The sequence below is a fragment of the Nannospalax galili genome, unplaced genomic scaffold (genome assembly GCF_000622305.1).
Source record: "Nannospalax galili isolate Female #2095 unplaced genomic scaffold, S.galili_v1.0 scaffold1302, whole genome shotgun sequence".
NCBI classification, from domain to species: Eukaryota; Metazoa; Chordata; class Mammalia; order Rodentia; family Spalacidae; genus Nannospalax; species Nannospalax galili.
In genome coordinates this window covers 100,833-125,610 of record NW_008348077.1, presented here as the reverse complement: position 1 = coordinate 125,610, position 24,778 = coordinate 100,833, and the positions used below count along the sequence as shown (strand labels likewise).

Here is a 24,778-nt window from a genome sequence, read left to right as displayed (position 1 = left end):
ACATCTCCTATTCATGATTCAAGGACTTTCTTTTACCCTTAGAGATAAGGGTTCTGCAATTTCTGAGTCTTTTAGATAGACCCACTGAAGGGATAATCCAATTGCCTCACCCTGCATCCCTGTTCAGCATGGACGAAGCCAGAGTGGTCTGCATACCAATTCCCTATTGGCAATTTGGGTAACCTCTTCAGAGGATGGCGTGATAAGAATAGGAGGTAGGAATTGGCTAGGCAGTTAGGATAAAAAGACCCCAAAGAAAAGTAGCCAGTTTCTTGGCTAAAAGTCAAAATGTCCTTGGGCCTTTTAGCAACATACTCTGTTCCAAAGGCCAAAAATGTCAAAAGTATTCAGGAGCTCGTATCTAATCCTTAAAAGATTTTAGGATTACCTCTTCAGAGGGGGGAATGTTAGAGTAGCCAAAAGCCCCATAAAAATAAATAAATAAAGAGGGCAAAAAAGAAAAGAAAAAAGTGATGGGGAGATACGGGAGCTAAAGACTTCAAGTACTATACCAAACAGAAATGGAAAGAACACACATCCTTGATTTGTTCCTGATTTTAATGGGAATACTTTGAGATTTTTCCTCCATTTGGTGTGCTGTTGGCTGTGGGCTTGTCGGATACTGCCTTTACTTTCATAAAAGCTCTTCTTAATTAAGGGTATAGAGTTCTTCCTCTTTCATGAAAAAACTGGAAACTGAGTTCAGTAAGGAAAGATATTGACTGCAGAAATATTTGTGGGGGAATTAAAAGACCCTCCTGGGTGATGTCACCCTCCCTCAGCCCAAAGTGCCTACTGTGTTTGGTTTTTGAGACAGGGTCTTGCTACGTATTTCAGGATGGCCTCAAACTCATTAGTAACCAAAGATGACCTTGAATTGCTCATCTTCCTGCCTGAGGGCTGAATTCACGCTTGCTTAGCGATAGGCCACAGCCCTAGCCCCCAAAACCTGTGTTCTTTAAGCATTGTATTGATATGATAGCAGGCCACCTTTTATAGGGAATATCTTAAGTAAATATTTTCATTCCTTTTAAACATTCATTTATTCTGGTGTTGGGATTAAACTTAGGATCACCGTGTCCCTGAGTGTACCCCTAAGCCTCTCTTATGTCTTTTAAAATGGATGTGTACAGTGCTGATTCTTCCTAGGATCAAAGTTTAAGTCCTCTTCCGTTGCTTTCGTAACATTGTAGGTAAGTCCTATTAGCACACAATATGATCTCATATAAAAATCCTAAGTAATCCACTTACAAAACCAATGTAAGAATAAGTGACCTTAATTAAGTTTTCAAACATAAAATTGTTCAATGAAATTTATTGCACTTTCTAGTAGCAATCAATAACCAAAAATCACATTAAGAAAACAGTTCCCTTTATAATGGCATCAAAAATACTTGGGAATGAATTTTTTAAAGTCATGAAAAATTAATATTCTGAACATTGAAAGAAGTCTCAAAATCAATCATTGAAGACCTAAACAGAGACCCCATATTCTTGAACAAACGGTTGACATTGTTATATTAACAGGACTCCCCAAAATTGATTTCAAGTTCAGCATAATCGCTATTAAAATTCCAACTGATTTCCTTGTAGACATTCACAAGCCAGTGCTAAAATTCATATGCAAGTTCAAGGAAAACAGAACAGAAAGACAACCTCAAAAAGAAGAAGGAACCCGGCTCCTTGAGCCCCTGCTATCAAACTTACTACAAAGCCAAGCGATCAAAGGCCATTGCCGTAATGAACTGCATATAGAAGAACGAGAGGAAGGAAGAGTCTAGAGATAAATTCTCACATCCGTGGTCAATTTACCTGCAGCAGAGGTGCTGAAAGAATTCACTGTGGAGGGAAAGTATGCTATAAATGACGCGGTAACAGCGATGCCTCTGGGCAAAGCATGAAGTCAATCTACCTTCCACCATCCACAAAATTCACCTCAAAATATATCAAGGGGTGGGGGTTGCACATGCTCCTGTAAACAAAAATGCACCCTCACTCCAGTAAACAACCTAATGAAACTCTGGGTCACAAAAAGAAAGACATTAAAGTAGTGGGAAGAGGGAGGGGATCCAAGAGCATGAGGGGGACAAGAGAAGGTGATGCAGAGGAGGGCAACTGAAAACATCACGTACAGGTACGAAAACGTAATTAAATCCATCATGAATAATTAACACGTACTAATAAGAAACATCCAGAAACAGAAGCGCACAACCCAAAAACTTCTGAAAAATCCTCAGAGTGAGTCTGAGAGGCCTGGGCTCAGGTTCTGATCTCTCAGCCATGACACCAAAACAAACAGGAACAACAGAAGTAAATTGGATGTCATCAAACTTCCTAATTTTGTGCCTCAAAGACGCCACCCTGGAGACAAAAATGTGATCTATGCCACAGGAAAAAAACTGTCACATGTCTGATTAGAGACTTGTGTGTACGAGAAAAGAGGGCCATTACAAATCACTTATAAAGAGACAAATGACCCAATTAGAATTGAGAAAATACAGACATTCTCCGAAGATATGCAAATGGACAATGGGGCCGGGAAACAAAACTCCTCCGCATCATTTGCCATTAGGCAAATGTGATTCTAGAACACAGTAAAGACAAGGGTGTAGTGAGGACACCCCATAGTCAGGCCAAGGGTGCAGAGAAGCTGGAGCACCCATCTACTGCACAGTCACTTTTGGCAACAGTATGTCAGCTCTTCAGAAAATCCAGAGGAGTTTCTGCCTGAGCCGCAAAGTCCACTCCTAGGTGTAAATCCCAAAGAACAGAAACAGAAAGCCGTGCACAGGTGATGAAGGCAGAACGTTCAGAGTGGCCAACCCAAATGCCCACAGACAGGAATAGATACATACAATACTCTGTATCCAAACAGTGTGTTAAAAATACGAACTACAGGTGGGGCATAGTGGCGCACCCCTTTAATCCCAGCACTGGGAGGCAGAGGCAGGTGGATCTCTGTGAGTTCAAGGCCAGCCTGGTCTACAAAGTGAGTTCCAGGACAGCTGGGGCTACAGGGAGACCCTGTCTCAAAAAGACCAAAAAAAAAAGAACTACAGACACAAGATGAATGAACCTTGGAAACATTGTAAGTGAGTGTCACCAATCACAAGGACCACGTGGAATGTGGCTTCATTTTGATGTTAGGATCCCAATAGGCAAATCTATAGACAGAGTGAACATGTGGTTGCCTGAGCCTGGAGACTTCTGGGCATATTGAGGGTGACCGATGAGAACTGTGGGGTTTTTTTTGGAGGGGGGATAAAAATTTCCAAAATTGTCGCAATGGATGCGCAACCTTTTTATGTACTAAAGCCACAGAATGAATAAAAAGAAAATAACGAATTTAACAAGGCCGCCATAATTGCTCCTTTTCTATTGTTCTGATGAAAACGCCTCATGGAAGAGTTTATTTGGCTTACAATTCCCATGGAGAAATGGTCATCATAGCAAGGAGACAAGTCCACAGGCACGGTGGCAGGAGCAAACGCTGTGAGCTCACATCTTCAAACACAAATCAGAAGCAGAGACAGCAAGTGGAAGCGGAACAAGGTGGTGTGCTCTCAACCCAAGGGCACACTTCCTCCAGCAAGGCCGCACTTCCAAAAGACTTCATGACTTCCCCAAACAGGGCCACTGACTGGGGACAAAGTGTTCAAAGCATTGCGCCTGTGGGGAACACTTCTCATTCAAACACCACACCCACCTCAAATGTAACAACACATTTAGTTAACCCTTTGACTTAAGCGATAGAATTAGCATCACACAAGCGAGAACCAGAATAGGAACACAGTCTCTGACTTCCACAACATGATCCAGACACCACTTGCCGGGACTGCCTGACACTGCATAGAGAACAGCCCAAGTTCCTGGTTATTATATACCTGGTAAAACACCCATGCTCTGGAGGGGGAGGAGTTCATAAACCCCACCCCTTGCTGAGAAGTTATTGACAGTTGTTGGTTTCTGGGGGAGGGAGAGTTGGTTTTCTTTAAGGGTGAGGCCCAGGTAGGTTGACCAGACTCCAGGGATGGCCCCGCACCCAAGAGGATATTGGACTCAGTAGGCTATAAAAAAAGAATTGGGCATGAACTTGGGAAGGTGGAAGGGTGCAGGTGGATCTGGGAGGAGCTCAGGGAGGAACAGAGGGTGGATATGATCAAAGTGCATGCGTGTACGAAATTCTCAAAAAATTAAAATGTTATATTTTTAAAGTCCATGCTCAACATTTGCAGAACAACTATCCCTCTAGACAGTGTTATCCTGTTAGATAAAGAAAAGAAAGCTGGACATGGCGGCCCACACCTTCAATCCCAGCACTCAGGAGGCAGAGGCGGGCAGATCTGTGAGACTGAGGTTAGTCTGGTCTACATAGCAAATTCCAAGCCAGCTGGGGCTACAAGGGAAGCCCTGTTCTTTAAAAACCTGACTGAACTGCTGCTCCCCCATGACTGCCGAGAGCCTGCGAACGGCTTAAACTTTGCCGAACTGGGCTTTCCAGTGCCTCCCCTTCCCCCACATCAATATTCCACCACATTACCTCACTCTGTGGCCGCACATGCAGCTCTCCCTGTGTGATACACCCTCCTTCCTTTCCCTGCTGGGTTCTGGGCTCTGCCTGCTCAGCAGTCACCTCTCCGTGTCACCTTCCTTAACCACCGGCCCAATGGTCCAGTGAACCGAACACTTTACCTCATTTTGGAAGCAGTAATACACTGATTTGTGATGCCATTTGAGTATTGTATTTTATTTTTTAGCTTTTTATGTGGTCATGCTTTGCTTTCTTACGTGGCCACTCTACCATAAATCCTTCAAAGAGTTTATTTCTTTGATTCCCCCACAAAAACCTGCCGCAATACCTAGGACACGGGAGAGTTTCTTCAGAAATATTTTCAGCTCAGCAAGACAGATGAAGTTGCTGTTAAGTTTTTAAGCTGTTTTGTTTACCTAATCATCATGACTTTGAACTTTCTCAGATTTAAAGTCCTTTATGAAAGGGGTTGAACTCCATGATTGAATGATCTTTCTTAAACTTAAAACCCATTACCTATGAGGACTTACATCCAAGGTTTCCAATATGGCATTGAGTCTTCACAATAATCGGATTTCTGTCTACCTTGGAAACACCCCAAATTCTCACCCTCTCCCCGGGGATTGCTTCTATATTCTGTCCATTGACTCAACATGAACCTTCTTAAAATCCCAGTACTGCCCCTGTTCTTTCCTTCCCATTCAGCCTGCCAAATGGCACTTCCCTTTTTAAATGTTTTTACATATATATATTTATTTTGTGTGTGCATGATGGGTTTGCATTCCATGACATGTGGAAGTCAGAGGACAACTTGCAGGAGTCTTTTCTTTCCTCCCACCATGGAGGTTCTGGGGATTGGACTCAAGTCAGTTGACAGCAACCTTTGCCTGCTGAGCCATCTTGCCAGCTCTGTCCTGATACTTTTTTTCTTTGTGGGTACTACAACCCTAAATAGGGCTAGCCTGGCCTATCTTTAGTCTGTGAACACAAGCTTCTGGCATTGTGCCCACAAGGTTTAATGACTGGTCCAGGTTCCCTACTAGCTTTTCTGAGGCTCAGCCTAGCAGCCACCACCCTTAGCATCCTGGTGTCAGATACAGTTTCCATGGAAATACTCAAAAGATGCCTACAGAAGGTTGTTAAATACAACTAATTAACATGTTTGATGACCTAAATACACCAGATAAGATGTGGTTTCGTATGAATGAAATGAAACGAAAGATGGATGAGAGCAATTCATGAGTGATCTTTGGAGAATAAACATACAACTATTCTGCCCAAAGTGAATTCTTCCTGCAAAAATTTTAACATTAGTGTACTCAGGACAAACAAATATTTCAGTGGGGTCCACATCTGCGGACTCAAGGCGTCTTGCATGGTGCCTTCATGGCAAGTAGATTTTTCAAAAGTGAAAAGAGCTTTCTTAGACCAGCAGGCGGCACGCATCTACATTCCCAGCACTCGTGATGCAGAGGTCAGGGGATCACCAGAAGCTCAAGGGGAGTCTGGTCTAAGGAGCACGTTTCCAGCCAGCCAGGAGTGCACCATGAGATTCTGTCTCACGACACCAATGAACTAGTCAGCATCAGAAATGCTCTCTCACCTGCGTTCCAGTTCCCGGATGGACAGAATCACTCCAGAAGTCGAAGGCTTCTGCTGCACTGTAGCCAAAAAGGTGAATTCACTCTTATTCCGAAACAACTGGATTAGCTTCTCACTCACATGAGGGGCCGCGTGGATCTCTCTCTCTGAGTCTAGGAGTCGAGAAGGGGGCACAGGAGGGACAAAAGGAGATGAGAGGAGAGGAGAGAGAGAAGAATATGGGAGAGAAGGGACAGTTAGATGTGAAATGTTCAAAACCCAGGCCTCATGCTTCACATCCCCCTCTGTGAGAAGCTTTGACTTTCTACCCATTCACACCCCACACATCCACATCCACTCAGCGAAAGCCCCAGAAAGGCTCTCTGTGTCACCATGCCCACTTGTCACTTTGACAAGCCCACTGTCCAGACAGTGATTTTCTGACATGAATTTTGATGGGTGCTGAGCAATGCAGCCTGCTGAAAATTGATGCAGTTGCTGTAAATAAGGTCTACCACTGTCAGAGGAGTAGAGTCCTGGGATTCTGAGAATCCCAGACCTAGCAGGACCCAAAGGCGACCGTGGACTTTCCAGTTCCACATTCCTCTGCCCATTAGGCTTCTAGGAGGCCTGTCCTTGACTTGTACCTAGCAGAGGTTTCCCAGCAACAGAAATGTCAGAAAACTCTACCTTTGCTTAAAGAATAAACATAAGGCATTCTTGTAATCTGTAAGTGTGCCTAGAATTTCTCCGTGTGCATGCAATGGATTACTTTCCTCATGAAATATTTATTAAGGCTGAGACCAACTCAGCATGCCTAGTGGTTCGTGAGCCCAGCTAATCCTGCTTCTAGATAGGTGTTTCCGTCTCCAACATCAGCACAGCAAGCAACACCCACCACTTCACACTCAGACCCACCCTCTGGGCATCACCTCATTATTTCATGCTCCATTTCCCAGCATCAGAACAGGGCCCCAAGGAGCAAAGCTGGAGAAGACTTTGCAGGGGAGAGCAAAGTGAGCATCAAAAGTGTGTATGACGGTCTCCTGTCCACCTCTCTGGCCTAAGTGGTAACTACTTGGTTATTGTTCCAAGTGCAGGGAGCCCTTGTAGAACATGGAACTTCAAAGGCTGCTTAAGCACATTGAAAACTTGCATAATGATCTGGAAGGAACATAAATCTAAAGAGTAATTTCTAAAAAGAGAAAAGCCTGGATTCTTAACCTAGAGGCCAGATCTTTTCATCTGTATAGAGGGAGGAGGTTCGGTGGCCTCTCAGAACCTTCCCGTTTAGCTCATCACTTAGTGAACTGCTGTTTGATGTAAGTCACGCAGAAAAGAATAACCTGAAGCTGAAGTTTCGGCTATAGATGGTAGAAAATCTGTACCATAAAGATGTCACCCCAGACAGAGCAGTCCACATCTCAAAACCTGCCTGGAGGACACTTGCTTTGGAGCTGAAGGAAAAGCCTTCACTATGTTTTCTTAGTTATAATTTTTTTTATTTTATGTGTATGAATATATTGCCTGTATGTGTGCAAGTGTACTCATGTCTCATATATATATATATGCATGCTCATGAGAGCTCCTGCTCTTTCCTCCATCCCTTAATATTCCCCTGGACTCCCAGTCTTAGTAAACAGCAGCACACAGCTCCCCAAGCCAACCACTAGAAACTGTCCTTGATGCTTCTTTCCCACCTGCATGTCCAGTCGAAGAGCGGCTACTGGACTCCCATGCCCAGACTCTGTCCCCTGATCCACAACTTTGCTCTTACAACGCCTGTCCGAGCCACTGCCATAGCTCCCCCGAAACTCTCCCTGCTGACCCTCAGTCCCCCATTTCCACACAAAAGCCAACCACTCTTTTTATTTTACTTTTTTTTTGAGACAGTATCTACCTGTAGCTGTGCCTATGGCCTGGCACTCACTGTGTAGACTAGGTTGGCTGGATCTCAGAGAGATCCACCTGCCTCTGCATCCTGAATGCTGGGATTAAAGGTGTGCACCACCATGTCAGGCCAAGTGCTGCTTTTAAGATATTATTTCAGCTTCCTGCTAAAATTCCACAGTGGCTTCCCGCTGCCCATAGGATAAAATCTAGGTCACTTATCATGCCTGTACAGCCGCCCGTGGTCACATCTGGCTTGCCTCTCTACCACATCTCTTTCCAGTCTTTGTGTGCTAGAGGAACACACCCATGCCTTGCGTGTTTGCCTCCTACCTCTTCCCAGAGAGCTCTTCCACCACTTCTTCACACACCTAGTTCCTCCTCCTGGTGCTCGCTGAACACCCTGAACCACATTCTCATCACACTCGGACTGTGTCAGCATCTTACATCCTCAGACATGACCATAACCTTGCTCCGTGCTTTTTCATGTTATTTAATTTCTTCCCCACTAGACTTCAGGCTCCATGGTGAGAGGCTTATTTACACAGTCTGATCCACTATTCTTTATGCCTGGCACAAAAAAAGGGCATCCAACGAGAGCGTATTAATTAGTGTTGCATTTATTTTTCTTGCTTATACTTTTACTTTAAGCAGCGAAATGACACAATCAGAAAATAGTAAAGCAGCCTTTGCAAAACCAGGGGGTAAATGAGTCCCACTCAAAGGCCAGCGGACATCAAATTAAGGAGAGTGGTACTGGGAGATAGTCCTCCCTCCAGTATAGTCCTCCCTCCGGTAGAGAACACCCCTCGGCAGTCAGAATGGACTCGCAGCCCTTCCCTCACCCACCCAACCCCAGAAGTTGAACATTCCCTTTCCTGGGGTTCCTGTGTCTCTTTGTAAAAGATTGGCATATTGAAGTAGGATGACACCACCCACACTCAGAGTGAAACGTGAGAAACGCCTGTTTCCACACATGGAAACGTACTTACATTCCCGTTCTCTTCAAGTGAGCACGTCCTAGAAGAGCACACGAAAGTGACCTCATTCCTCCCATATAGAGGCAAGAGGACTAAGCATGCTTCACAGCACTGAGACTACTGAGCTATGCCGATCACTAGCTGGGTGGCCTAGGACAAGACACATTCCCTCTGAACCCATAGTCAACTTCTGAGGGCCAAGGGATTGAGTTCCACCATCTCTAAGCTCTTCATTAACCTCCACAGCTCATTCTTGTTCCAGAACTTGTTCTACCACTAGACACAGAAAAAGGGGACATTTTCTACTCATAAAACATCCAGATTCTACAACCCCTTCTTTGTTCAATTTCCAAATCAACATAAAATGTTTGCAATTACTAAAAGAGTGCTGTGTCACCTGCTCTGCAGAAGCATGCTTTTCTCCCAGAGTTAAAAGAGCAAAGAGAGAAAATGGGTGAGAACCTGTAGTGCTGTTGGACTCTGTGCTCCACCACAGTGTGAGAGGTAGCTGTGTTTCCCATGGGTACTCTGTCCGCTAGAGAAAGCAGGAAAAGCATGTGCGGTGGATCAGCAGGAAGCATTCACTATAGACATCAACTTAGAAACCTGCGGAACATGTTCGTCACTGACCAGATAAACAGGACTAAGTGCAGAGCACAGGTGAGGACCGAATGACTGTGTAATGACTGATCACAGAATGGGGAGTGGGGGGCACGGCCATGTCATAATGTGCAAATCGTGCCACCTTCAGATGCAGTTGCTCTGTCCCTGACGCCAACACCCCCTTGTTGATGCCCATCCTCTTCCCAAGAGCTACCAGCAAGGCCAGCTTTGCTCACCAAACGAAGTGAAGGACGGCAGGAGCCGGACCACCAGCCCTGGCTCCAGGCAGCTGCTCCCCTGAACCTCTTTGTTTTTTCTAACCTGAGCTCTGGTCTTTGTAACCCCAGCATCATCAGGAAAGCTGATGCAGTGTGTGCGTGAGTGTGAGTGTGTGTGTGTGTGTGTGTGTGTGTGTGTGTCTGTGTGTGTGTGTGTGTCTGTGTGAAAATGAAGGAGAGGGAGGGAAGGAGAGAGGTTGAAAATATGAGCAATGCATGACTCAAGAATCAGGTGGGCTTCTCAGGAGGCTGAAGCAGGGGGATCACAAGTTCAAGACCAGGCACGGTGAGTTGAGTGAGTGGAAGGCCAGCAAAACCCTATCTCAAGATAAAAAGTTTAAAAAGCTGTGGAGGGCTGGAGAGATGGCTCAGCGGTCAAGAGCACTGATTGCTCTTGCAGAGGACCTGGATTCGATTCCCAGCACCCACATGGTGGCTACGAACTGTCCTTAACTCCAGTTCCAGGGGAATCCAAAGCCCTTTTCTGACTCACATACATGCAGGCAACACACTCATACACATAAAATAAAATAGTTTTTTTACAAAAGCCGAGGAACTAAGGATGCCAGAGAGAGAGAGAGAGAGAGAGAGAGAGAGAGAGAGAGAGAGAGTCACTGCCTGCACCGCACTTACATGTGCTCATTTGTTCCATGACTTTCCTCTGCTTCCTCCTGGATAGTGTCAGTTGACTGAATGAGCCACATGTTTAAGTATCTGAGTTTAGTCCTGAGGTTTTTACACTTAATGACCTCTAAGAGGAGACTCAGAGGTCAGCATTCTATCAAGGCAATTTCCCACACAACAATCACTTGAGGTGAATACTTTTCATTGTTTTAAAACTTCTGGAGGACTGGGGAGATGGCTCAGTTGATGAAGTGTAAGCACAACAATCTGAACTTGACTCCCAGTACCCACACAAATGTCGGGCATAGCACATGCCTGTAATCCCAGTGCTAGGAAAGCAAAGACAAGAAGATGCCAAGGACCCTCTGGTCAGCCAATCTAGCTGAATCAGTGAGCTACAGATTCAGTGAGAGACCTTGTCTCAAAAAATAAGATAGAGCGCAATTTAGGAAATCGACTGACGTTGACCTTTGGCCTATACACACACACACACACACATACACATACACACGCATACACACACATACACACACAGACACACACATACACACATGCATACACACACGCATACACATACATATACACACACATACACACAGACACACGCATACACACACATACACACATACACACACACAGACACACACACACGCATACACACACACACAGACACACACACGCACTCACGCACGCACACACAAAATACACAGGAGAGATTAGGATACGGTTCTAAATGCTCAGAGGTCTGACATGGTGCGGCTAAGGAATGGTCACACAGCAGCCAGGGTTCAGTACTTTTCCTTTCCCAGGATGCAAATAGCGTGCCTAGACATTTTTAAAGCAGGACTAAAAATGTTAATGTGATGATTAAACATCAGCAAAAAACATACTGGGTGAGAGTAGACCTCAGAGAGGGAAAAGCAAAGAAATCAGATGACAGTCACACACTTCTCTCCTGAATATAGCAATGACTTTGCTTCTTTCCTCCCTGATGCAGACTGAGGACTGCCGTGGATTTTACTGCCAGCAAACACACAGCTATGCTTCCTCTGAGACAGGCACTGGGCTGGGCATGGGGAGATGAAAGCAAAAACATCACTTCTGCCCTGGAGGACAGGACAAGCCAGCACGACCCCAGCGACAACAGGTACCAAACGGCCGTGCACAAAGGACAGAGGCAGCCCCCAGGTGAGGCGACAGCACAGAGAACACATTCTTGAGCCTGACACTAAGAACCTACGGGAGCGTTTACCAGGCAGGAGCGAGGCAGGAGGGGGCATCCTCCCAGCTTCTCTGTGCGGAGTGGAACGCTCATGTTTTACATTCTCTCTCCATTTCTCTTCATCTCCAAGCGTCTCTCTCGCTAAAAGTCCATCAGGGAAACTTCTACCCAACTTAGTACTGGAGGGAACTCTGGGTCTCTGGCCGGCCAAGGGGCACCAGATGAGCACAAAACAGCGTGACAGGCCAAACTCCCACTGAGGCACCAAGCCAGGGCCGATGGATCGCGGAGGCAAAGGGCAGCAGGAGAAGCATGAAGAAGCGTTGTGCCAGGGGGTCTCAGCCCTGACCAGCCGAGAAGGCTCAGAGCATCTTAGATTTACGAGAGAGCTCACACATGGCAAATCTCGGTACAGACAAGGCACTGCCTTTCCTGCCTGAGTCCACTGAAGCTCATCACAAGACTGGTCCAAAGATAAAGCCTCACTTGTCCTGAACCAGCACCTAGCCTCTCCTCTCTGAGTGCAGAGGACACTAGCCAATCCAGAGATGGCAATCGTCCATGGAGCTGTACCTGCCGAGGGGATGGCAGCGACCCCTGGCCCACTTAGGTCTCAGGTCCTGTCTTTGAGAATGTCAGAGGCTATTGATCAAAGCAGCTTTCAGGGGATCAGAATTCATAGCAGAGAGTCACAGGGACACCAGAAGACTTGCACTTAACCTCTGAGGGATTTCCATCTCCGCCACCAGGTGCTAAGCCCACACTCTCCCCCGTGCCAGAATGACAAAGTCAAATGTGTCTGGTGTGTGGCCATACCGAGCTCACGGCCGCCAATCTATATACATCGCTTCACTTAAGGTCATCCTAGGAGCAGCCTTGATCTTGTTTCCATTTCACAGATAAGGAAACTAAGGCTTGTGGTGTGGCTGGAGAGATGGCTAAGAGTGCTTGCTGCTCTTCCAGAGGACCCGAGTTCTGTTCCCAGCACCCATACTGGATGGCTTACAACCATCTACAGCTCCAGCTCTGGGGGATTAAATGCCTCCCCTGGTCTCTGCAGACACTGCATTCACATGCAAACACACACAAACACACATAGAGACAAAGACCGAGAGAGAGACACAGAGAGAGAGACAGAGACAGAGACAGAGAGACACACAGAGAGACACAGAGACACAGAGAGACACAGAGACACAGAGAGAGACACAGAGACAGAGAAAGACAGAGACAGAGAGATGGAGAGAGACACAGAGAGAGACACACAGAGACAGAGAGACAGAGAGAGACAGAGAAAGAGAGACAGAGAGAAAGAGAGACAGAGAGAGAGGAGGCATACATACACATAAATCGAACTAAAAATAATTAAAAAAACAAATCCAGGCTTGCAAAATTTAAATAATGTTCTAAAAGATACTTGGCTATGAGGCCATGACTCAGATTCCAAGCCAGCTTGGTCCACAGACCACATTCCCAGCTGAGTTGTCTCACTGGTGTATGTGGAAAAGAAAAGATTACCATCACATACCCATGGCCAAGTTCCATGTATCCACTCAGGGAATACACTCTCCGCATGCCTTACCAAGAAAACACCCGCAAGTGAAGAAAGAGACACGGAGACATTCTCTGGCTTGCTCGGTGTCACGCGGCCAGGGAGCCAAGACTAATCTGCATCGTGGCAGCCAATGGTGACCATCACCCTCCCTGGCATGGGCCTGGTACCCTGCACACTTCCCACACCCCTCTCCTTCCTCTCTGCGTCTGTCACTGCTCCCGATCAGAACCTCACAAGCCCCATTTCCCTTCTTCCTGGGGCACAGGCCACCCATCTGCAGTCCGTCTTGTCTCCATTTGAGTGCCAGCCGCCTGTGACCACCTCAGGCCAGCTGTGTTCCCTACATTCTGTTTTCCCCATTCTCATAATCAATCATTTTATCATTCATTTTGGCATGTGATCAATTTACTAATTACTATCTTTCTCACTGAATTGTAAGTCCTGTGATAAACTATTTACCAGTATGTACCCCACACCCCACACCTAGCACAGTGCCTGGCACGTACAGTAGAGGTTCAGTTGTGTTGCATTAATAACATGCATATGAACTCCAAACTCTTTAATGCAACGTCAGAAAGGGGGGTGAGTGCATACAGTCAAATATAACCCAATCCAGAGCTGGACTGAGATAAAATACATTAAAATAAAGAGCTGTCTAAGGAATAATGAAGCCAGCCGAGGATCAGGACTTTCCCATTAGGGAATGAAGCCTAAGGAATCCTATGACACATGGTATTAATCAATTTTTATCATTATTATTTGACTCATTCAAAAGACATTCTAGTGTGCCCATGATTTTACTAATTGGAGAGGCTGTGAGGGAGCTGAGCTCTCCTCACACGTTTGATGATACTAGTAAGAAAAACCAACATGCCCAGGCCTGTCACTAAAACATTAACAAACCCTTTAGGCTGTGTCCTCACACCCACCATAGCAACCCACCAGAACCAAGCTTCCTATCCTTCACCCCATCCCACCACTCCAACTCAGAAGTATGGGGATAAATAAAGTGTGAACAAATAAGGCCTGTCCATTTGACTCACAAGACAAAAACAGGAAGGCTGGTAAAAGAGTTCTCTGGGATGATTAAAACAGCATTATTTGCCAGGCATGGTGGAGCACCCTTTTATCCCAGAACTCAGGAGACAGATGCAGGGGGATCACTGTGAGATCAAGTCCAGCCTGCTCTTCATAGCAAGTTCTAGGCCAGTTGGGACTACAGGAATCCTTGTCTTTAAAAAAAAGGGGGGGGGGGCGGCTGGAGAGATGGCTTAGCAGTTAAGAGCACTGGCTGCTCTTGCAGAAGACCTGAGTTCAGTTCCCAGCACCCACATGGTGGCTAACAACTATCCATAACTCAAGTCCCAGGGGATCTGACGCCCTCTTCTGACCTCCACGAGCATTGCATGACACTGCTGCACTTACACACATGCAGGCAGTATACTCAGACACATAAAATCACAAAAAAAAAAGAGACTACATTAGTCAAACGGTTTAGGCACCCAATGGAAAATTACATACAACAGCATACTGACCCTGCAAGTGCTGAGATAATGGGCAGTGTCTGAGAATCCTGCCAAACCGCTACAAGATGAGCCCAGCATGCTGAGGCATGCCTCAGTTCCCAGCACTTAGAAGGTAGAAACAGGAGTGTGTGACTTTGAGCCAGCCTGGGCTACATACTGGGTTCAAAGTCATCCTATGTTGAGACATGGTCAGACCTTGTCAAAGATTCCAAGAAATGGGGATGTCGGTCAGTGTTAGGAACTTGTCTGGCATGTGCAAGGCCCTCATTCAATCTCCATTACTGCAAAAGCTATACAATGATAAACATACGGCATGAAATCAAGTGTCCATGAAGTCGAGTCACACAGACCGTGGCATGGCCTTCGATAGGGACCCCAGCCACTGAGAAGTAGCATAGGCGATCTGTTTCTTTCATGTACCTGTCTGAAGTTCCCAGTCTTCTCTGAACGTTATAAGAAAAAAGACACAGGTTTTCCTCTGAAATATAAAGGCACGTTATCCAAGTGGGGGAACCAGGAGGAAAACACTGCAGAGGAAGAATCACCAGCCTTCTTGCTGCTCATCATCCTGTCATGAGGACCACGGCGCTCCACCCAGCCTGCTTTGCATAAAGACGCTCCTCCCTTTAAGGGGAAGGACCAGTCAGCTCCAAATGGCTGCCCAGGACCTCTGGCCCTGTGTTCCCCATGACAGTTCAGGAAGACAGCAACAGCAACTGACTATCATGTTCCTGCCAATATTGTTTTAATTCACTCTGTCAAGAGTCTGAGTACCCAGCAGTTGTGCCCGCTGCATGGCACATGAAACTCCATGAGCAGGAAGATGTGGGCATACGTGAACACACTGTTTTCTCACAAGGTTTACTGTTTGGGTTCTTAAAAGTGTAGCTAGAAAGGCAAGATTGTCCCTGTGCTTCGTGAAGTACCCACCCATGACCCCATTCGCTTGAGCGTTCACTTTTTATAAACCTTGAGATGCCTCTGAACAAGGCACAGTGTATTAACAAGCCCCTCCTATCAACCAGGGGCTGCAGAATACAATACACCATAGACTTGGAGCTGTTCAGTTGTTCCATTCAGTTGTTGAGTGGGTGTGCTCAGAGGCATTGGAAGCCTACAATGACCTGAACAGGACCACAGGCTGCCTCGCTGGGAACTGATCTTGTGCTCCAGGGGCAGTTCAAAGTGGTGGATAACAACTCAGAGGCTAAAACCCAACTGTCTGCTGGAGATGCCTCTGAATGTGTCTGTGTCCGAGTGCATCTGTATCTGTGTGTGTATGTGTCTGTGACTGTATGTATGTGTATATGTGCCTGTGTGCCTGTATGCATCTGTGTCTGTGTATCTCTGTGTGTGTCTGTGGGTCTGCGTGTGTCTGTGTATGTCTATATCAGTGTGTCTGTATGTGTCTATGTCTGTATATATGTGTCTATGTGTGTAATATGTCTGTGTGTGTAACTGTATGTGTCTCTTTGGGGAGGGGGTCTGTGTGCCTATGTATGTGTATGTGTGATGTATATGTGCATGTGTTGTGGTCCTGGACCTCACACATTCTACACAAACTATCTGTTCCCTCAACTACCCCCACAAGCATTTTTCCTTTTTCTTTCCTTTTGTCAACCAGGGTCTTGCTAAGTTGCACAAGATGACTTTTTTTTTTTCTTTTTGAAACAGGATCTCCCTGTAGCCCCAGCTGACCTATAACTCCCTATATAGACAAGGCTAGTCTCAATCTCATAGATATTTGCCTGTCTCTGCCTCCTGAGTACTGGAATTAAAGGCGTGCCCACCAGGCTGGGCTCCAAGATGGCTCTTAACTTGTGATCCTCCTGCATCAGCATCCTTGGTAGCTGGGACAGCAGCCTGTGCCATGATCACAGGCCCAGTTGAGATTCCAGTTTTCTCTCATAATATGTGTGGCCTTGGGCCAGTTACTCTTTCTATACCTCAGCTTCCTCATCCACAAAGTGGGAATGAAATTGTATCCACCCCATGTAGGCAGTAGTGGATTCAAACCCTCGAAGCAGTGTCTCCCCATAAAAGACACGTGGTGTTTGGAACACTGTGTCTCCAGGCCTGGGTCCTATGAGGCAGACTACAAGGCTACATCAGCAGCCAGGATTCACTGTGAGCCAGGGCTGCAGTCTGAGCTAAGGCCACACTGGGGCTGGTCGTGGCTGTGGGCCAGTGGATGGGCAGCAGACAGGTGAGCAGGCACTGCTGCCCATGGTTGGAGACTCTTCCAGCTCTCCTCTTGGTAAAAGAAAATGAGCAGTCTATGGGACTTCTGGTCATTCCAATCTGAGTCCAGCCCAGTCAATACCCCAATATTTCTGAATTTTCACTTTTTGCTAAGAACTTTAAATGCTTTAGTGTAATCCCCACAACAGCCTAGTGATGCTAGAATTGCTGTATCTCTAGGTGAGATGCAGAGTGAAAACTCTCACTATATCATATACAGCTGAAATTCAAGTTGTGATCTGCCTATGGGCAGCCCCAGGGGCCACTGCCTCACCCATCTGTTTTCACACACACAGAGGATCTGGATGCAGCTCTGCCCTGTACACACTGAGCCTCTAGATTGCTCAGTTTCCTTCCTCCATCCTCTAGTGACCTCGTCTGTGATATGATGGTGAAATCCTGACTTTCAGAGTTCTGTGCTGAAGAAATGAAAGAGTAACAGGACATGGGGCTGGAGAGATGGCTCAATGGTTAAGAGCACTGGCTGATCGCATAGAGGACCTAGGTTCAGTTCCTAGTTCATAGCACCCACGTGGTTGCTAACAACCATCCATAACTCCAGTCCCAGGAGATCCAAAGCCCACTTCTGACCTCCCCGGGCATTGCATGACATGGGTGTACTTACATACATGCAGGCAATACATGATTACATATAAAATGAAGATAATAAATAAAATAAAGATTTATAGAATATGTCAAGATTGCAGCTAGTGCAATTTGTGTGGTGGCTCCTGAGACTTTGCAAGGAACACCCAGAAGTTATACCCTAAACCCTGAGTGCAAAAATCTGGGGCCTCTGGAACTCCCTGTGTAGACCAGGCTAGCCTCTACCTCACAGGTATCTGCCTGCCTCCGCTTCCCGAGTGCTGGGATTAAAGGTGTGGGATACCACACTCCAAGTGTTTTTCCATACATGACGTATTCCATGACTGCAAAGCCCACTGGCTAAGCATTAAGAGCCTCACTTTAAAGAGGAGGAATGCCTGACTCGGCCCAAGATGTCGCCTCCAGCAAGCAGCAAAGACATGTCCTCTGACTACGTGGGCAGCTCACTCTATGCGTTCCTGCACTTCCCCATCCCAGACAAAAGCGGATCCCTAAACCTCACTCCATACCAATGCCAGGTCTGCCCTGCCTTACAGGTCCACTCCTCCGACAGCCTCAGCTGCTCCACATACTAACTCTGGGAAACAATCTTCAGCCTTCAGGAACTTTGGAGCAGTGCGCTGACCTGATTATAATTAGCCCCCTTTTGTGCTCAATCCTAATTTTCAGACACTGTGTTGGCCTTGACCCCACCACATCTTCACAGCGTCGATAGCACACAACAGGATGCCATGTTCAACCACCAAGCCCTCCAATTTATGATTATTCATTATAAATCATTTTTTACATGTTGCTTCAAATGCTGTTTTTAAAGAATAAAAGTCTGCCTGTGTTGAACGCATGGTGATTTTAATATGCAAACCTCCTACAGAGATGATGTCTCATTTTAATTATTGTTTTGGTGTAATGGGTTTTCATTAAATTAGAGGCTAGAGCAATTACTAGGGCGAACAGCTAATGTTTCTGAGGTTAGCCCCCATGACTCTGGCAGCCAGAAGACTGTTGTGACACAGTGGCAGAAAGCCGTGCTCTCCTAAGATGCCTGTGTCCTGTCTTCAACAGAAAACAGCACTGCCAACTTCTCTTCTCGGCTTCAAAACACAACCAGAGTGCCTTCCCTGTGCCACACAAACCAGTCTAAGCGTGGGGTTACCTGAGGGTATCTTAATCACTTAACTGTCTCTCAAGAATCCAGATGTCCCTGTCATTGGACTAGAAGCACGTTTAAAAGTTCACAGCCTGCAAAAGGTCAGACCACAGGAAGATGGTCCTGATGAAACTGTCTTACACACACAAGCAATCTAGTTGCTTTACTGGATTAATGTCTGACTTCCCACCCCTGGGAAATTGGCCCAACTTCAATGCAGGATGCAATGGCCAAAATCATATTAAGTAACAAACTGTCAGGGGCAGGAACAGAAATGGCCTGAGTGGCCGTGGCAGCGTTCCACCCCAGAAACTGCACACATTTGTGGTTCCGGGACCCTCAAGGCAGCTGTACCTCAGACAGACATGAAGGAATGAGTAGGAAGCAGGGGAGGAATGAAGGGTAGGAGATCAAGTCTGTCAGAAGTGAAGGTCGTGACTCCCTGCTAGGGGGTAGGCCTGCATGGGGGAGGGAGGGCGTCGGAAAGCTTCAAGCTGGTGATTGCTTTCCAAATTAGCTGAAAGGAAAGAGGGGACTCTAGACGGAGTTCTTTCAGAGGTAGCTAACCTGCTAGGCTAGGGCAGCCTGGCCGCTATGGATGCTGAGCAGATGGGGCAGACGTCTTCCTTTGGGTGGGAAGAAGGGGAAGGAACACATCCCACAACAGACGGAATCACCAAGCGCCGTGAGACCCAGGTAGCCCAGCAGCCACCGAGTGACGAACAGCCACTTTCCTTCTTGCTGTTGCCCCAACCGGCCTGGGATTTCTGATTTTAGATGTATGTGCTTGGGGGCTAATGTGCAGAGCTCCACGTACATATACACTGTGAAAATACAGAGGCTGTATTCCGGGCAATTCGACTGCACTACAAGGTGCAATTACCAAGTCAAGGTAGTCAGCATCTCCACCTCTTCAAATAGTTTTAAATAGTTTTGATTAACACAGCAATTGGCCGTATTTACGGGGTACCGTGTGATACATCACTGCACACAAGCAATGTCCTAATTAAATCAGAGTGACTAGTGTTTCCATCTCCTTAGTGAGACTTTATGCTTGGAGCCCTACACCTGTCTCATCTGTCCATCCATAAAACATGTAACAGGTATACTTCTGACAGGGACAATAATTAGAACTTGCCAAGGTAATGCAAGTTCAGCTTCTTTATTTCCACTGTCCAAAAAAACACAAAATGCATCATCAGCTCTTAGATCATGTGTATTAACATAATTACATACCTTGTTGCTAATTAGCTCAGTCACTGCTGGGGAGGCCCCTTGCCATTCGTGTCTGGGCTCCAGGGCATCAGTGCTTTTGGATTCCTGGGAAACCATGCGTTACTGATCTTTTAACCCTGAGTAAGGGGGATTGGGATGCCGTCCTGATAAGTCACCTGACACTATGAAATATGGGCATCTTCTGGAAAGGAGCGATAGATGTTCCTTTTTCTCCTTCAGACTTGCTGTTTTTTCTTTGAAAATTGAGCTAAGTTTTAGGGATTTTATTCCAACTGCGTCAAACGCTAATGCTATGCTTAAGAACAAACCACTGGGATGCCTGCTTGCTTCTTGAGATCAGAACCAGTTGCCGTCTGGTCACTGGATCCTTCCAAACAAAAACCACAACCTGGAGCTAAAATACAACCTCCATTTACCGAAGCTTTTCAAAAATACACAAAAATGTCCTTTGGAGAGATCTCTGATCATGGCTGCAAACAACGAGGATCTTCCCTGTCGTGATGTAACCAAACACTGTCGATACCACGTCTTCGGCTTCATATTCATTTCCAAGGGTGCCTGCTAGGTCCCCAAGGGGCGTTTTCTGCTCGGCATGATATGACTTTAACAAAAGACGTTCTTTTCTGCTCCCTGAACAACCCACACTGAGAAAGACAGTTATTTTTTCTTTATGTATCCCCACTGGGCCACCAGGAAACTCTCTGGGTATAAACAGGAGAAGGACTGGAGTACTGGGGGTCTCCACGGGAGGTGCTGAGTACTGGGGTCTCCTCGGGAGGTGCTGACTACTGGGGTCTCCTCGGGAGGTGCTGAGTACTGGGGTCTCCTCGGGAGGTGCTGAGTACTGGGGTCCCCACACAATGCACCAGAACCCTCTTCTCACTTGGGATTCTAACTGCATTCCCACATCTATCCAAATCCCACCCATTCTGAGGTCCAACCCAACTTGTTTAATGCCCCAAGGTCCCAGCACCCCAGTTGAGTGGTATATCCCTTTTATCTTCTAAATTCAACCATTTGTTTATTTACAGGCATATCTGTGGGGTATGTGCCAGGCTCTGTGGTGAGGTCAGCAGACTGACTTGGTCTGAAGAGATATGTCTAGCCAGTATTTTTAGGTGTGCCAACAACATTCCTTCAACATCTTACCAAACACAAAGGTCAGGTGGCAAGTTGACTTCTACGGGCGCCTCTCAAAACCTGTCCGGCTACTCTGTCCAGTTAACACTGCTTTCCTCTGGCTTCCCTAGCCTCTCAGGCCATCTTGAAGTTCGTTCACTCTGCCCGCTCTGCCTGTTCACCTCTCCTGGGACATCTCAGAGCAGCCACGCAACAAGGTCCAAGCGTCACCTCAGCTGGCACCACAACCCAATTCCTGAGGCTGCGGCGGCTGCCACTGTGGATGCCACTTGTGCCTTTACCCCGTCCCTCGCCTCCTCTTGGTCTTCCCCTCTTTTCGCTCTCCCCTCTCCTCTTCTGTCTCTCTTTATCTCATGTGACCACCAGAAAATCCAAAGGGTCTTTGTAAACTGAAATCAAATTGTACCCATTCTCACCCCTCACTTTTAACCCCTCAGACCCCACTGCAGTAGCTTCCTGTGACTGCTGTGATATGTCACAGCAAACAGTGGTTTAGGACAACACAGCCGTTTGATCTCACCCAGCAGAAGTCAGAATGCGCTTAGGCGGCATTCTGTGTGAGTGTGAAGTGCTCCCTAGGGGTTCACTCCCTAGGAGTGAGCCTTGAGGTTTTATAGCAAAACAATCCCTACCTCCCGGAAGTTAACAAGACAAGTAAGTAATACAGGTAGTGCTGCTATCCCTTCGGACGCTCTGGTAAGCATCTTCTCCTGCGCTCTCCAGCTTTCCTTGGTTCATGTCCCCTTCCTCCATTTTCAAAATCACCGCCTCTTACAAGCCCCCCTGCTCTGTCTCCTGTTCCTTCTTTCTGCCTTCCTATTTCCATCTCATCAGGACCAAGCTCCTTAACGTCATCATATCTGCAGAGTCCTGTGACAGTGGCAGCTTGTAAAGATTAGGATGAGATCTCTTGCTGAGTGTGAATACGGTTCGGCCTACCACACTGCCTGTTGTAATCTGAATAAAACCCTAACTCTGTATCATACCTGAAGGACCTCACATGATCTAACCCTGACCATGCTCTTCAATAATCCCCTGGAACCTCCACCCTCTCTGGACATCTACATTCCCCTGAAAGGTGTTTGACTTGGAAGGCCTTTTCCCAACTGCTTCAAGAATGTGTTACTGAGGAATGGCTCAGCCCTCTCAGTGGTGCGGAACACATTTAGCACAACAAGCCCCTTTCTTTTCACAGAGGTGTTCAGTGAACTTCCACTTTCCTCTGTCATGATAAGAAAATGGCCAGGAAGCTCTGGCCTGTGCTGAGGAGGGATTTGGGATCAGAAGACTCCTAATGCATTTAACGTCTCTCTGCCCCAGTTCCTCCAGAAAATGGTGGCAAAGGATTCCATGCCCCCTCTGCCGCAAAATCTGCACGAAAGACATGAATCATCCGATGATGTACAACTGAAAGCAGCAGTCGGTTTCCTCCTGATGTGAAGCCCAGGGCGGGATGACGCCACAGGGGTGGAGTGACATCACACAGAGTGGACATCCACAGGGGCTCCACAGGAAGCTCACTGAGCTTCTCAAGAAGTATTCCATCAGGCAGTGTGAGTGAGGAGACCACAGCTAAGGTCATGGCGAACTACTGAGGCACGCCAGTGGGCCCATAAATAACCCGAGCCACCGTGTCTCCAGATAAATCTGTTAATGAAGGAGACATAATCGAGCCCTGTGTCAGCAGAGGAACCCTACGCAACAACAGTCGGCATTTTAATGAGGTTAGCACATCTTTTTGTGTTCCAGCTTTACTTGCTCAACTGCATGGCATAAACCAGCAGGATGAGCTTTTCCTCAGACCCATGCTGCCATCCTTCAACATCTATGGGATGCAAATATACTTTTAAGCGGGTTTGTCCTGAAACTATCCCCCCGCCACCAAATTCTCCCCAAATCAGTCATACCGTATGATCCAGATGTCACCTTGCATAAAAACACAAAAATTTTTCAAACAGCAAAGAGTACAGTACTTTGATCAACCGCAGACTGATAATGTGAGTGTGGCAGACGCAAAGATGCTGGTCAGCATCTCTATCTAGGTGCAACTTGGTGTAACCCTCTCCCTAACAACACCCTCCTTTACTGTGGGTCCCAGGATAACTGAGCACATGATCCTCTGAACAGCATCAACATGTGCCACACACACGTTCTATGAAACTTTTTCGAATGAAATATTAGGGAGATTTTTTAATTCTTCAAAAATGTCACAATAGTAACTATTTTATCTTTTATGCCATAATTATGATTTGGAGTGCTGCTCTCCCTGTTTCATCCAGACACACCACAACTCATGAATAAAATATGACAAGTTTGACAGCAACCGTCGGAGAGGGTTTATCCGTAACAGCAGACGTGTTCAGCATACAAAGAGCTTTTCTATATCCACAGCCTTTGTTTCTGAGATGGGTTTTATCCAAAAGAAAGGCCACATGTGTTCGCCCCCTCCTCACACTACCCCACAATCCCTGCCTTGGGCACACCTGAAACCTTGTTTACTTTGTTTCTTATTGAGAACATTTCTCAACAACTGGGGATCAAATCCCAAAAACCAAAGGGCATGCCACTCACTGTGAAACTGGCTTGATACAAGACACCACACAGCTGTATCAGACACAAGCAGAACCAGAAACTAATCCCCAAACTAGACAGGTCGATATCTGAGCACCCATCCACGTGATGCCACACACCTAGCGAGATGTTTCATACACCCACAAACTTCTCTCCCAAGAAGAAACCTTCGTCAGCAAAGGCTGCCGGGTCCTTCCTAAGTTCAGGCTTTGGTGCGTCTTTCAAAGAAATAAATGTGAAATGGAAGGAAGGGAAAGCGCTGTGTGGCATTGCAAAGCTATTAGCATTTATCAAACCACCCCAGGGATGTCAGGCTTCAAATTTTGAAGTTCCATTTTTTAAAGCCAATCTATACACATCTTGTTCCATCACACATACAAAACGAGCTGGCTTCCAAGTCTCCTTCCAAATGCAATTTTTCCCAGAGTTTATTTCAAAACATGTAAGAGCAAAAAGACATTTTAAAGTCATCCTTGACCAGAATGTGAGGGACTGAGAGATTTAGATGGCCCAGACTGAACGATTTGCCAAACTTCCCAAGTTGCAGGTTTGTTTGGAGAGCTTTACAAACAAATTTCAGACTAAGCAGACTACGAAACATTGGCATTACTCAAGAAAACGAATACTGGAGACCCAGACACAAAAGCATAAGCACAGTTGGTCGTTTTCTCCCGTTTGCTGTGCAAACGCAACAATAACTATTTGTGGAAATTGCAAGTCTGCATGTTTCCCATCTTTACCCAGGTGTTCCAAGACACCGCGCAATCCTGACCAGCGGCCCTCAGACCCAGAGCAAGTCTGAAGCCAAAGAGAATGGGCATCCATTGAACCTGGGGTTTCTGAGGAAGCATCATGCCTAGGTGACTCTAAGCTGCATCTAATCATTGGCTGACATTTCCTAGCACCAGGCAGCCCAACCGTGTTTACAGCAGGTATAAAAGGGAATTCCTCCATCACTTCCTGTCCCTCCACCACCCACCCAACCCACCACACACACACACACACACACACACACACACACACACACACCACACATGTTTGCACTTACAC

At 46.5% G+C, this 24,778-nt stretch overlaps 1 protein-coding gene across 1 annotated transcript in view; it reads right to left on the bottom strand.

The window, feature by feature from the left end:
* The window catches only part of LOC103743263 (protein kinase C-binding protein NELL1-like), a gene marked incomplete at its 5' end in the record, with an annotated part of 233,347 nt that overhangs the window by 107,918 nt on the left and 100,651 nt on the right, over positions 1 to 24,778 (bottom strand). The window contains one exon of the mRNA XM_008844495.1: positions 6,135 to 6,285. Within this exon, the coding sequence (XP_008842717.1) occupies positions 6,135 to 6,285 (151 nt within the window). The remainder of the gene's footprint in view (positions 1 to 6,134; positions 6,286 to 24,778) is intronic.